The sequence below is a fragment of the Gracilinanus agilis genome, chromosome 3 (genome assembly GCF_016433145.1).
Source record: "Gracilinanus agilis isolate LMUSP501 chromosome 3, AgileGrace, whole genome shotgun sequence".
NCBI lineage: Eukaryota > Metazoa > Chordata > Mammalia > Didelphimorphia > Didelphidae > Gracilinanus > Gracilinanus agilis.
In genome coordinates this window covers 395,058,005-395,072,519 of record NC_058132.1, presented here as the reverse complement: position 1 = coordinate 395,072,519, position 14,515 = coordinate 395,058,005, and the positions used below count along the sequence as shown (strand labels likewise).

The 14,515-nt window shown below is 34.6% G+C and overlaps 1 protein-coding gene across 1 annotated transcript in view; it reads left to right on the top strand.

The window, feature by feature from the left end:
* The window catches only part of CFAP47 (cilia and flagella associated protein 47), an 859,036-nt gene that overhangs the window by 724,038 nt on the left and 120,483 nt on the right, over positions 1-14,515 (top strand). The window contains exon 58 of the mRNA XM_044669214.1: positions 13,998-14,157. Within this exon, the coding sequence (XP_044525149.1) occupies positions 13,998-14,157 (160 nt within the window). The remainder of the gene's footprint in view (positions 1-13,997; positions 14,158-14,515) is intronic.

Sequence of the window (14,515 nt, the reverse complement as noted above, 5' to 3'; positions counted from 1 at the left end):
ACTTTCCCCTGGAAGCATATAGTCAGTTTTGATGGGTAGGTGTTCCAAGGACCCAATTTGCTTGCCTTTCTGAATATCATATTCTAAGCCTTGCAATATTTTAGGGTGGAGGCTGTCAGATCCTGTGTTATCCTGATTGGTGTTCCTTGGTATCTGAAGTATCGCTTTCTGGCTTCTTGTAATATTTTTTCGTTAACTTGGAAACTCTTGAATTTGGCAGTTATATTCCTGGGGGTTGACTTTTGAGGGTTTAGTGTAGAGGGTGATCTATTGATCCTTTCATTGTCTATTTTGCCCTCTTGTTGAAGAATACAGGGGCAGTTTTCTTTGATAATTTCTTGTAGTATGTTGTCCAAATTCCTATTAATTTCTGACTTTTCAGGAAGACCAATGATTCTTAAATTGCCTCTTCTAAACCTATTTTCTTAATCTGTTATTTTATCAGTGAGATATTTCATATTTACTTCTATTTTTTTATTCTTTTGACTTTGCTTTATTAGTTCTTGCTGTCTTGCAAGATCATTGGCTTCTACTTGCCCAATTCTGGTCTTTAGAAACTGGTTTTCTGCTATAATCTTTTGATTTCCCTTTTTGATTTGGTCTATCTTGTTTTTCATGATTCCCTGCTATTTAATTTGGGTCTCCAATTTGCTTAATATTTTGTTTCATTTTGGGGCATCTTTCTCCAATTGTGAGTTTCTGTCTTTTAAACTGTTAATTTCCTTTTGAGCTATTTCCCTTTTTCCTTGCCAAATCTCTTACGTCTTTCTCATGATCTCAGATTTGAACTCTTCAAGACCTTGTAGCCAATCTTCACTTTTTTGAGAAGGTTTAGATGTTTAATTGTTTTTCCTTCTCTACTGTCTGCTTTATTGTCTGTTTTTTTTCTGTTTAAAAGTTATTGAGTGTTAATGTTTTCTTCTAGTTCTTTCTCTTGGTTAGTTCTTGGGCCTTGCTTGCCATTATTATGCTGGTTTTTCCTTCTCAGTCAGAAGTCTGGGTGAGGTGGGCAGGCTCTCTGTGTATAGAGCTGTGGTACAGTTTTTGCCTGAGTCACAGAGCAGTGCTGCCCCTCTCAGCCTTATCCTCATGCCCACAGTCTGCTCTCTTTAGGCTCCTGGAGTCTCAAGTCTAGTTGTTCTCAGGGTCAAGCCTCCTGGTGGTCCCTTTGCTTGCTCCTTTGCCCAACGCTCCTTTATGAGTCTCAGAGCTCTACTTTCACAGTCTGTCACCCCTCTGCTCTAGGTCTGAGCTCAAAGTCTGCATTCTTTAGCCTCTTGGGGTGTTAAGTCTTGCTGCTCTCAGGAACAAGCCCTTGGTGTTCCCAGTTAGCTGCCAAGAACTTAGTTAATGCCCCATGCTTGTGTGCTGGCCCTGACACTGTAGGTGCATTGGGGGAGGGAGGTTGATCATCTCATGTTTTAGATGATCAGCTCACATTTTAGTGAGAGCTATTTCACCCCCTTATAGCGTGGAAATGTCCAAATCCCATGTACCTTCAATGCTATGCCCAATTGTGGGGTCCCTTCATTCATCTGTATTTGTTTTTATGTCCTTTTGAGATATCATGTATGGGTAGGTTAGGAGAGTTAAGAGCTCTGCTTCTACTCTGCAGCCATCTTAACCTGAAAATTCTAGAAAATGCTGAACTCATCTTTCTTTAATATCATTATATCACTCATTCTGATATCCCTTGTGTATAATGTGTCAGGTTAATATAAGAAAATGGTATAGATATCCTTGAGAAAGGCATTAGAAGTGAAGTAGGCAGGCTTTTTTAAAGAGATTTTATACAATATACTCTATCTTTATTATTGTATTATGTAGACTAAAAATGTAAGAAAATTCAAAATTCTATTTTATCTTATTATAAAAGTATTTGGCTTGCCCCACAGTATTTCAAAAATCTAATAATGTCCTATTAAATTATAATTTTACTATGTGAGAAATGGAATTTGAATTGCAAAGTCAAATTTTTTTTATAACTTATCCACAGTTCACCTTAAATGATATGGCAATAAATGCAACTCACAATGAAGTTAAAATTAGATTCTTTCAAAATGTTGCCTTATTTAAATTCTTAATCAAAAAATTATATTTCCAATATATTTTCAGTGTCTTCTCTTATAATTAACTTTGTATCAAAGTCACTGACTAACAGTAATATTAATAATAATAATCACTTTTTTATAGAGCTTACTATATGTCAGGCCCTCTAAGTGCTTTATAGTTATCTCATTTGATCTCTATAACAATGTTGGCACTATTATTTCTCCATTTTTATAGGTGAAGAAATTGAGGTAAGAAAGGTTAAGTGATTTGCTCAAAGTCACACAGCTAGTAAATGTGTCACACCCAAATCTGTATTTGAACTCTATCTTTCTTAACTCCAGGTCTAGCACTTTATTAACTACACTACCTAGGTGACTATGTATTAACACATATAAATATGATTGAAGACTTTTGATTGATTCTCAAAAGAATTTCTTTGATCTTTATCCTCTGTAACTTATTTTGGTACAGAATCTTCCATTAAGATGAATTCATCAAGTTTTGGTGTTTAAGTATTTCTTGTTGACTTTTGACAACCAAAGAATCCAATTTTGCAAACTCCTTTATTAATTTCTTTATTAGAAATTAAGGGATATCCTTTCCTTCAAGAGCATTTTTTACATATGATTTCATTAATGGGAAGAATATCAATCTGAATATAGTTAATTTCTGTCAGCAATGTATCCATTTATTGGTCGATGTATTAAAGTTATACATTTAGAGTACCATCAATTGAATTAATATCTGTAAACTATCAATGAACTATGGGGATTCGAATACTCTATTTGCATCCCTTTTTCTCACTCTACCACCATCATCATACTTCCTTACCTCAATTTCTTAGAATCCACAATTCCATTCAAGTTTCTGGTCAAGTACATTTCCTGTATTAGACTTTTCCTGCTTCTCCTGGTACTTGTTAACACTCTATACTCACAATTATAAAAATCCTGATACTTTATCTTTGTCTGTGTCACTTTACTTTTCTAGATTTCAGTCTTTTCAAGGTCAATAGCTGTTTTAGTTGTATCTTTATTTCTCTATTGCCTAGACATGAATATTATTATTTAATCAAATTGAATCGAATCATAGGGAAGTGGAAAATAATGGAGGGAAACAAGCTTTATAGAGTTATATAGGCATTAATCCTTTCTTCTTAGTCAGAACACAGAGGGCAAGGACCTTGTCATTATGTTTATATATGTGTATTACACATTATGTATATATATATACATATATATATTAACATATATATTAGGTACTTACTACATATTTATTGAATTGGCTGGAAGGAAAAAATGATGAACAATAGCACTGACATAGCATGCTTAGTTTTACAAAACACTATTATACTATCACATTTGATCCTCACAAAGGTTTAACTATATGTTTTTATTATAATTATATTGATGAAGAGTCTGTACTTAAGAGAATTTAAGTAACTTCTTCAAAGTGATACATTTAGTCTCTGAGACAGGATTGGAACTCAGTCTTCCTGACTTCCTGACTATCTTCCCAATAAGTCCACTGCCCTATCCAGCACACTATCTAGCTGCTAACAGAAAGAAAGCAATAAGAAGAGGAACAAAAAAAAGTATCATATTTACAAAAGGTTTTACAACAAAACTGTTTATGGCAATAAATGTTATGATGGGTTGATGTCTGAGAATAATAAGATATTAAAAAAAGGTTTATGGGAGATAAGGGAATGAAGAAAAGCTAACTAATCCTTCTTCTATTTAAAAGAGTATGTAGGAGCAGCTAGATGGCTCAGTGGATAGAAAAACAGGCCAGGAGATGGAAGGTACTGAGTTCAAATTTAGTGTCAGATTCTTCCGAGCTCTGTGACTGAGCAAATCAATTAACCTCAGTTATTTAGACTTTACTGTTCTTCCTTAGAACTAATATTTAGTATCTATTCTAAAACAGAAGGTAAAGGTTTAAAAAATAAAAATACATTTGTTGAACTCTAATCATGCCAGGTGAAAAAGAAAATACTGGGAATAGGGGAATAACTAGATGCCAGACAAACTGGGGACACTCCCACACCTCACAGTGAAGGACTGACAGGTAAATACAGGGAAACCAAATGAGGATGCGAGGTTTGGGAATGACATTTGGTCAGCTTACTGATAATCTATCAACCAGGGAAAGCCAGTGATATGGGCAACTTCAAGATGTGGGTTCTTAATGGCTTAGAGGAGACAGGAAGTACAAACAAACTGGGTTTATTGATATTAAATAAGGGAAGTGGAAGAGAAGATTTTACTACACTATGGAATAACCCAGATGACTTAATTAAACTAAAATCTAAACTAAGCTAAACCTCTAACTAGAATAAGAGAAGACTGGAGAGGTGGACTTCTCACTACACTGACACACAGTGCTCTAATATGATCACAGATGTCACAGAAACCAGGAACAAATCCTATACATAGCCAATTAATCCACAAACACTCTAGGGAGTAAGGTAGATAAATCTGCTATCCACCAGCAGATAACCAAGACTTTCCCTTTACCTAGGCCACGATAGTTGATTGAAGTATCTTCTTCTCAGTGATATCCCACTCTGTTAGCTCCTTGGATATTTGGCAAAGCTGGACCACACAGCCAAGCCCTCCTCCCTTCAGCTTGGCCAAAAAACATTCTCTCCTTTCAAACCCTGGCTTCATTCCATTATTGAATGTCCATGAAATCCAAGATTTCTTCAAGCTGTCATCTATACTCCTCCACATAACACAGGTAATTTGAAACTTCTTTATCTGTTTGAACAAAGATCATACCTTGTTCAGGGAGAATAGTCCCATCTATTAATTAAACAAGAAGAAAACCTTTTCTATAAAAGGAAGCTAAGACGGGAATGCTACCAATCATTGGACATGTGTAGCTAATGATGCCTATAGATTATGCCATGTGATATACAGGTGGGATAAACACATTTATTGTCATCTGCACACAATAACTGGTACAGAATTAGAGGTCATGGAAATTTTTTGTTATTGTTGATTAGTCATTCTCCAATATCTTTTGTTATAAATTGTATTTTTTATAGATTACAAGCCAAGTCAATTTCTTAATATTCATTTTCTGATATTTTTATCCATAATTAAACATTATTACATGAAATGATTAAAATATCATTAAATCAGAGAAGACTTAAGTTGATTCCAATTGAAAGACTTAGTTTTGTGTCACCATTATTGGTTAGATGAAGATGGTTCATAGCATTATGTGGCATGTATTTCAACATACCAGTAGGGTTGACAGACATTTCAGTATTGATTGAAATTGGATAGAAAGCTGAAGGACGCATTGCTTGTCTTCTTTCATGGACTTTTAAATAGGAAGAAGACGAAGCTTCAGTGTAGAATAGTATTGGAGATTGTCTTCAGGCAAGGAATACCCTTCAGACAGTGCAAGGAGAGGAGTTGAGGTGAAATGAAAGGAAATGAATATAGGATAAAGGGAGACTTTTCACACAATAAAATAGGAATGCCATTTCTTCCAACTAGATAGTTCTGAAATTATCTTTATAATAGATGCTGTCTTTGGGGTTTACTTTAAGAATAATCACAAGTGAATATTATAAAACCATATAACAATCTATCAAAAATGTGAAGTACTTAGAGTACGTTTTTCCTAGATCACCTTTCCTTGGGCTATCACATAATTACCAAAGTTACTAATTTTAATATTCTTGACTATGTTTAGCATATTTGAGGGACACAATTCACTAAGTTGCCAGAAGGAAAACATTATTTAATAGTTATGGGCAAAATTTCTTCCTGTTATATTCTCTAAATTTGTATGTTTTATGACTGATGAATTAGAAATCCAGCCATTTATTTATCTGATGAGATGAGAGGCCAAGTGTATATGATTTAAAAAGTAGTTTAAAAGGAAGCTATCCACTTTCCTATATTTTAGGTTTTGGAGCTACAGAGCAGTTTTCACTTGACATTCAATAACACCCTGGGCACTTTTCAACTACTATTTTGATAACTCTTTTGATTTAATGTGTTACAAATGTTTACCCACCAATCTTCCATTTAAAATACAGAAATTGTGCACTCTTCTAATGGCTATTAAGTTTCCTGTCTTCCCAGAAGAAAATCTTCTAAAGAGAGTAAACTGAGCATGACCTTCATTTAGTAATGGAAGTATTTTATCCTGGGAGATTCATTTTTAATCACTTCAGTGGTATTACATTTCTGCTCCACACAGCATATTCTCTGCTAGTTAGCAAAGCCATTAGAGATGGTCCAATTCTAGCAATCAAAGAGGTACTGGGAAACAAAGTAATAATATAAGCTATGTTAATTTTTTTTCACTACAGTGATTTTTTCTGAAGAATAAAAGTTTCTATTTTTAAAATATCAACTCTCTAAGAACAAGACATGATCAACCAATTTAACTTTCAAATTGATACTCTATTGAAGTTTGCATGCTTTCATTATTTTGATAACTAATGAAAAATTTCAATAAGGAAATTCAAAAGGAAATGTATAATACTGAGCTTAATTCCTTGCCATATCACAGACCAGCTGTTTTAAGGGAATGAAAAGACATGCTTAATACACTGTAAGGGATGAGGATGGCAATACTGGTATTTAAGAAAACTCAGTAAATTTAAGATAAAAGGTTCATGGTTCAGGTAGGCCTAGTATATACTTTGGGCAGAAAGAGTAGCAACTAAAGTATAAAGGGAGAAAAAGCAGGCAGCAGACTCAGTAATTCAAAGGATAGTAGTTGTGGAGATTTCCTCAATATGCCAAAAAAATTACTAAAGTTAGAGGATCCTAAAGGTCGAATGTACTGCCACATGAAGTAGTTGGTTCTTCCTCAGTAAAAATCTTTAAGCAAAAGTCTAAGGCCAATGGGGGGAGTGAGGAGTCAGAGGAAGGTCATATAGGGGATTCTTGGAAAAGATCAGGTTGTGTTAAATGAGCTGTGAGACAACTTCTTATCCTGAAATTTTGTGAAATAACATCACTTTTGGGGACTTCAGTTTTCTCTTCTGAAACATTGAAGAATTGGACTGAATGTTTCATGGCATCCTTTCCACTATTAAAATCTTAGGATCAATGACAAACAAGGTGATCACAGAAAAAATATGGAAAGATTTATATGAAATGATACACAGTAATAATAAAAATGTATGATGATCAGCTGTAAGTAGTTTAACTTTTATTAGTAAGGAAAGGATCCAGGATAACTCCAAAAGACTCATGGCAAGAAAAAAAAGTATCCACCACTATAGAAAGAACTGATGGGCTCTGAATGCAAATTGAAACATACCATTCTTTGCTTTATTTCCTCCATAAGTTTTATCAACCCATGTGATAAACCAGCTGGTTTTTTTTTCTATGTTTCTACCCCCAGAGTTCCTTTTGAATGTGGATAGCATTCTTTCTCATAAGCCCCTCTGAGTCATCCTGGATCGTTGCATTGCTGCTATCAGAGAAGTCCATTACATTGGATTGTACCACAGTGTATCAGCCTCTGTGTATATGGTTTTCCTGGTTCTGCTCCTTTCACTCTCCATCACTCCTGGAGTCACTCCAGTTCATATGGACTTCCTCCAGTTCATTATTCCTTTGAGCAAAGAAGTATTCCATCACCAACAGATACCACAATTTGTTAAACCATTCCCCAATTGAAGGGCATCCCCTCGTTTTCCATTTTTTTACCACCACAAAGAGTGAGGCTATAAATATTTCTGTATGTCTTTTCCCTATGATCTTTTTGGGGTACAAACTCAGCAGTGTTATGGCTCGGTCAAAAGGTAAACAGTCTTTTAAAGCCCTTTGGGCGTAGTTCCAAATTGCCATCTAGAATGGTTGGATCAATTTACAACTCCACCAGCAATGCATTAAAGTTCCAATTTTGCCACATCCCCTCCAACATTCATTACTTTCCTTTGCTGTCTTTTTAGCCACTCTGCTAGTTGTGAGGTGGTACCTCAGAGTTGTTTTGATTTGCATTTCTCTAATTATAAGAGATTTAGAACACTTTTTATATGCTTATTGATAGTTTTGATTTCTTTATCTGAAATATTGCCTATTCATGTCTCTTGCCAATTTATCAATTGGGAAATGATTTGATTTTTTATACAATCAATTTAGCTCCTTATATATTTGAGTAATTAGAGCTTTGCCAGAGTTTTTTGTTATAAAGAATTTTTCCCAGTTTATTGCTTCCATTCTAATTTTGGTTGCATTGGTTTTCTTTGTACAAAACCTTTTTAATTTAATGTAATAAAAATATTTATTGTACATTTTTTTCTAACTCTTGCTTGATTTTAAAATAATTCCTTTCCCAAAGATATGAAAAGTATACTATTCTGTGTTCATCTAATTTATAGTTTCCTTCTTTATATTCAACTCCTTCACCCATTCTGAATTTATCTTGGTGTAGGGTGTGAGATGTTGATCCAAAGCCAGTCTCTCACATAGTATTTTCTAATTTTCCCAGCAGTCTTTGTCAAATAGTGGATTCTTGTCCCCAAAGCTGGGATCCTTGGGTTTATCATACACTGTCTTGCAAAGATCACTTATCCCAAGTCTATGCCACTGATCTTCCCTTCTCTCTCATTGTTTTGATGACCACTGCTTTATAGTACAGCTTTTAAGATCTGGTACTGCTAACTTGCCTTCCTTCACTGCTGCATCACACAGATTTTGGTATTTTAAAAGAATATATATATATATTCTTTTAATATATATATATATATATTTTTCCCTATTACAGGTAAGATCATTGTCATTCTCTTTAATAAAATTATTAATTGGTTCCTATCATTTGTTCTTTAACTGATTGATTTTGGAGAATCATTATTTAATTTCCAATTAATTTTTTATTTGCCTATCCATGTACCCTTACTAATTTTTTATTGCATTATGATCTGAAAAAATTGCATTTATTATTTTTGCTCGTTTGCATTTGTTTTCCATGTTTCTATGCCCTAGTAAATGGTCAATCTTTGTGAATGTACCATGTGGTGCTGTAAAGAAGGGATATTCCTTTTAGTCCCTATTTTTTTTCTCCACATATCTGTTAACTCTAATTTTTCTAAGATTTCATTCACATCACTTACCTCTTTCTTTTTTTTTTAAACCCTTGTACTTCGGTGTATTTTCTCATAGGTGGAAGATTGGTAAGGGTGGGCAATGGGGGTCAAGTGACTTGCCCAGGGTCACACAGCTGGGAAGTGGCTGAGGCCGGGTTTGAACCCAGGACCTTCTGTCTCTAGGCCTGACTCTCACTCCACTGAGCTACCCAGCTGCCCCCTTACCTCTTTCTTATTTATTTTTTGTTTTAATTTATCTAGATGTGATAGAGGAAGGTTCAAGTCTCCTACTCATATAGTTCTATTATTTGCTTCTTCCTTGAACTCCACCAATTTCTCCTTTAGATATTTGGATGCTATACCATTTGGTACATATATACTGATTATTGATATTTCTTCATTGTCTATACTGCCTTCCATATCTCTTTTAATCAGATCTATATTTACTTTGGCTTTATCAATATCATCATTGTGACTCCTGCTTTCTTCTTCTCAGTTGATGCCCAATAGATTTTGCTCCATAATCTTAACTTTACCCTGTGTGTCTACCTGCCTCATGTGTGTTTCTTTTAAACATTTGTAGCATTTTGGTTTCTGTTCCACTCTGCTAATTGTTTCTGTTTTATGGGTGAGTTGATCCCATTCACATTCAGATTTATGATTACTATCTTTGTATTCCCTATCATTTTGATTTCCTCTCCTAGTCTTGCCTTTCCTTCTTTCACTAATTCCTTCTACACATGTGTTTTGCTTTTATTCAGTCTCTCTAATCCCCACCCTTATTTTACTTCCTTTCCAACCCCCTCCCTTCTTATTCCCTTTATATTTTTCTATAGGGTCTATTGAATTCTGAATTCTGTCCCTCTTCCCTTTCCCTCCCTTTTGGTACTCCCCACCCCATTTACTTTTCTTCTTTCAACTTCCCTGTAGAATTTGATACCTCAATGGATTTAGATGCTCTTTCCTCTCTGAGTTGATTCCACTGAGAGTGACATTTAAGTATTACCTATTTTCCTCTCCTTCTTATAATAATATTCTTCTATTTACTCTCCCCTAAGCCTCTCTTTGTAGTATAATTTATCCTATTTTTCTTATTCCTTCAAGTTCTTTTTAGTGCCATATTCTATTCTCCCCTTTCTTTTTTTTACATATCATCTTTGATCACTTAGTACCCCAACCACTACCTATGAGTAATTCTACTTATTATTATGTTAGGTAATACAGTTTTTGAGAGTTACATATATAATTTTTATATATAGGAGTATATACAATTTGACCATTTTAAAATTTAAAACTTTAAAAAAATTTTTTCCTCTTGTTTTTGGTTTACCTTTTCATGTTTCTTTTGAGTTTTGTATTTAGACATCAAATTTTCTGTTTAGTTCTGGTCTTTTCTATACACTTGCTTGGAAATCTTCTATTTTGTTAAATGCTCATACTTTCTCCTTGAAGAATATAGTCAGTTTTGATGTGTAGGTGATCCTTGGTTGTACACCCAATTGTCTTGCCTTTCTGAATATCATATTCCAAGCCTTACAGTCCTTTAATGTGGAGGTTGTCAATCCTCTGTTATCCTGATTAGTGCTCTTTTATATTTGAATTATTTCTTTCTGGATTCTTGCAATATTTTCTCCTTATCTTGGAAGCACTTGAATTTGGCAGTTGCATTCCTGGGAGTAGTCTTTTGAGGATTTAATGTAGAGGGTAATCTATGGACTCTTTGAATGCCTATTTTGCCCTCTTGTTCAAGGACATCAGGGCAGTTTTCTTGGATAGTTTCTTATACTATGATGTCAAGGTTTCTGTTTATTTCAGGTTTTCAGGTAGGCCTGTGATTCTCAAATTGTCTCTCTTGGACCTGTTTTCCAAGTCAACCATCTTATCAATGAGATTTTGTGTTTCCTTCTAATTTTTTTTATTCTTTTGACTTTGCTTTATTAATTCTTGCTGTCTTATGAGGTCATTAGTTTCTACTTGCCCAATTCTAGTTTTTAAAGACTGATTTTCAGCTATGATCTTCTGATTTTTCTTTTTGGTTTGGTCTATCTTGTTTTTAATGTCTTTCTGCAGGTCAATTCTGGTCTTCAGGTTTTTCAGGGCTTTTTTTCCCAAGTGGGAGATTCTGTCTTTAAAACTTATTTTCTTTTTGAATTATTTCCCATTCTTCTTGCCAAGTTTCTCCTATATTTCTCACTTCGTTCATCATCTCAAATCTGAGCTCCTCCAGAGCTTGTGACCAGTTTCTATTTTTTTTTGGAGGTTTGGATGTGTTTGCTTGTTTTTTTTTGTCCTCTGCTGTCTCTGTATTCTGGGGTTTTTCTCAATAGAAATTATCAAGGGTCAAGGTTCTTTACTTTTTTTTAGTTGCAAACTGTTGTTCCTGGGTGTTGGTGGCCTTTGCTATGCTAAGTCTTTATTCCCTTCTCAGTCAGAAGTCTAAGTGAGGAGGGCAGACTCTCTATGTATTGAGCTATAGAGAAATATTTTGCCTGAAACTATTTTTCAGTCTTCTCTGCATCTGCTGTACACAGCTCCTCTATGACCTATTTCTGAGCCCAATCTCTACATTCCTCAACCTCCTGGGTCCCCAAGTCTAGCTGTTCTCTAGGGTAAGTCTGTAGTGTCCTCAGCCAGCCCCCCTGAGAACCTAGTGATTGCTCCTCTCTTGCTCCAACTCTGGCTCTGCCACAGTAGGTGTAGTGGGGGTGAGGTGATCAGCTCCCACTTAGATAGGAGTAATTTTACACCCTTGTAGCTTGAAAATGCCCAAATCCTGCTTACCTTCAAGGTTGCACCCTATGGATGTGCCCCTTCACTCATCTGATTTTTGTTTTTATCCTTTTGAGGCACTTTATATTGATAGGTGGTAAGAAGAGGAAGTTTCTTGTGTCTACCTGTGGCCATTTTAGCCCAGAAGTCCCAACCTCAAATTTTCTCAGTGAAATAGGAGGCAAGGTGCTTAGCTAAGAGAATAGGGAGAAAAAAGCAGATGAATTTTGAGAAATAAGGAGAAGAAATAGAATCTCTTTTGTCAGGAATGAAAAAGGGAATTAATTTTTTATTTGAAATTTTTATTTATTTAATTAATTTTGAAGATTTTTCTATTGTTATGTGTTTCATGTTTTTTCCCTCTCTCCTCCTCCCACTCCACTCCTGTAGCCAATGAGCAATTCCACTGGATTTTGCATGTGTCATTGATCAAGACCTATTTCCATATGATTAATTAGGTGTGATCGCTTAGAATCTACATCCTCAATCATATCCCCCTTGACCCATGTGATCAAATAGTTGTTTTTCTTTTGTGTATCTACTCCCACAGTCCTTTTTCTTGTTGTGAATAGTGTTCTTTCTCATAAGTCCCTCAGAATTGTCCTGGATCATTGCATTGCTGCTAATAGAGAAGTCCATTACATTTGAATGTGCCACAGTGTATCATTCTCTGTGTACAATGTTCTCCTGATTCTGCTCCTTTCACTCTGCATCAATTCCTGGAAGAAGTTCCAGTTCAAATGGAATTTATCCAGTTCATTATTCCTTTGAGCACAATAGTATTCCATCACCAAAAGATACCACAATTAGTTCAGGCATTCCCCAATTGAAGGCCATCCCCTCATTTTCCAATTTTTTTGCCACCACAAAGAGTGTGGCTATAAATATTTTGAACAAGTCTTTTTCCTAATGATCTCTTTGGTGTATAAACCCAGCAGTGGTATGGTTGAATCAAAAGGCAGACAGTCTTTTAAAGGAAACGGAGTTTATTGATGAAAAAAAATAGATCACCTTGTTGCATGTAGTCAGGGCTCAATTGAATTAAGAAAGCATGAATTTATAATGTATCCAATTAGTACAGTTATGTATTTCCTTTAGTTTTGGTCAGCATTGTGAAGGTGAGATTGCATGTGGTAGTAATTTAGGGCTAAGAATTGGAATAAGCAGAAGTATTCCAACTGGGTGAAGGATTTGTGCATAGAGGATAGTATACTGTTTAACTGATTAATCACAGGGTTGAGGTGGGAGGGAAAGGAAAATGAAGTCAGAGAGTAGGAATTTTGTAATTTAATTTAGTCTTCTAAGGCAAAATAATTATGCAAACATTTTTATCTTCTCAAAAAGCACAAGGAAAATCTGTTATCTTTTATGTAGAAGAGGTGAACTGATTGCAGTCATCTTAAAATGAAATAAAATATCTTTGTTTTGGGGAGTATGGAACTTCTCTTTCCAATAAAGCCTCCATTATTATTTAAAGCTTTCCATTATTTTGATCTCTAAGTTTCTATCTAATAGAACATATGTGTACTCTTCATCATTCTGCCTTCTTACAATCACAAGATACTTGTTCCTGTATTTTCAATGTAGAAAATTTATTACATTTGAAAGTTTTGTGAGAAATGAAGGCTTTATTTGGGAGATATTTTTGGGCCTAAAAAGAGGAAATGAATTAATAATCACGAATGATTGGACTGTAAATAATAATCAGTCAACTAGCCCCAAATATAACCAATATCTGAGATCTAAAGAGGTTTAACTAAGTAGTATAATTATGGTCATGAGTTTATTACCTTAGAAGAAATATATTTTTAAACCTTCCTTAAGCTTGAGAAAACCCACAAGCTCTGGAGATCATTTCTAGGGGATATACCAGCACTTCCTTTCACACTTCCTCGGTTCCTCCTAGACAAAATGTGCTGCCTTAGGCCAATATGTATTTTTAAAGAGAATTGTACTAAGGTCAAGTTCTTTGGATGAAATTATTTAATGTAATGTCCTTTATGCTTTAAAATTACTTTAATATATCTATTTAAAGCCCGAAGCATTTAATTTCATTATGTTATTTCTTTTATTCACTTTTACATCAAAAGGATATTTTATTTTACAGAAATACCATTATCTCCTAAAGGAAAGTTGGATATCCCTGTGTTATTTATTCCTCATATTATGAAATTGTATGAAGCAATGGTGATTGTCCAGATAGTGAGGGCAAATCGTCAATACTGGCCTTATGATAACCCAGAAGAATTGGGCCCAGGTCTGCAAAGGTAACTTAAATGAGGAATTATTTTTCTGTTATCAGTATTTACGTTTCCTTTATGTAATTATTCCATTGTATTAACATAAATCAGGAACAAAACCATATGCCAATCTGTGGGAGGGATACATTTTAATGCCATGTTAGAAAAAATTCTAAAAGGCAGAAGAGAAAAAGGATAAGCATTTGATGCTGACATGATATTTGGTTTTGTTGAATTGTGAGTCAGAGTTATATATCAAGATTGTGTAGAATTAGCAAGTAATCTCACTGCATTGCAAGTTAACAAGAGATGGTGTTGAATACAAGTTGAACATGACCAGGAAAGTGATGACTTACAATAAAACAAGAAGTCAATGGCTAGGATT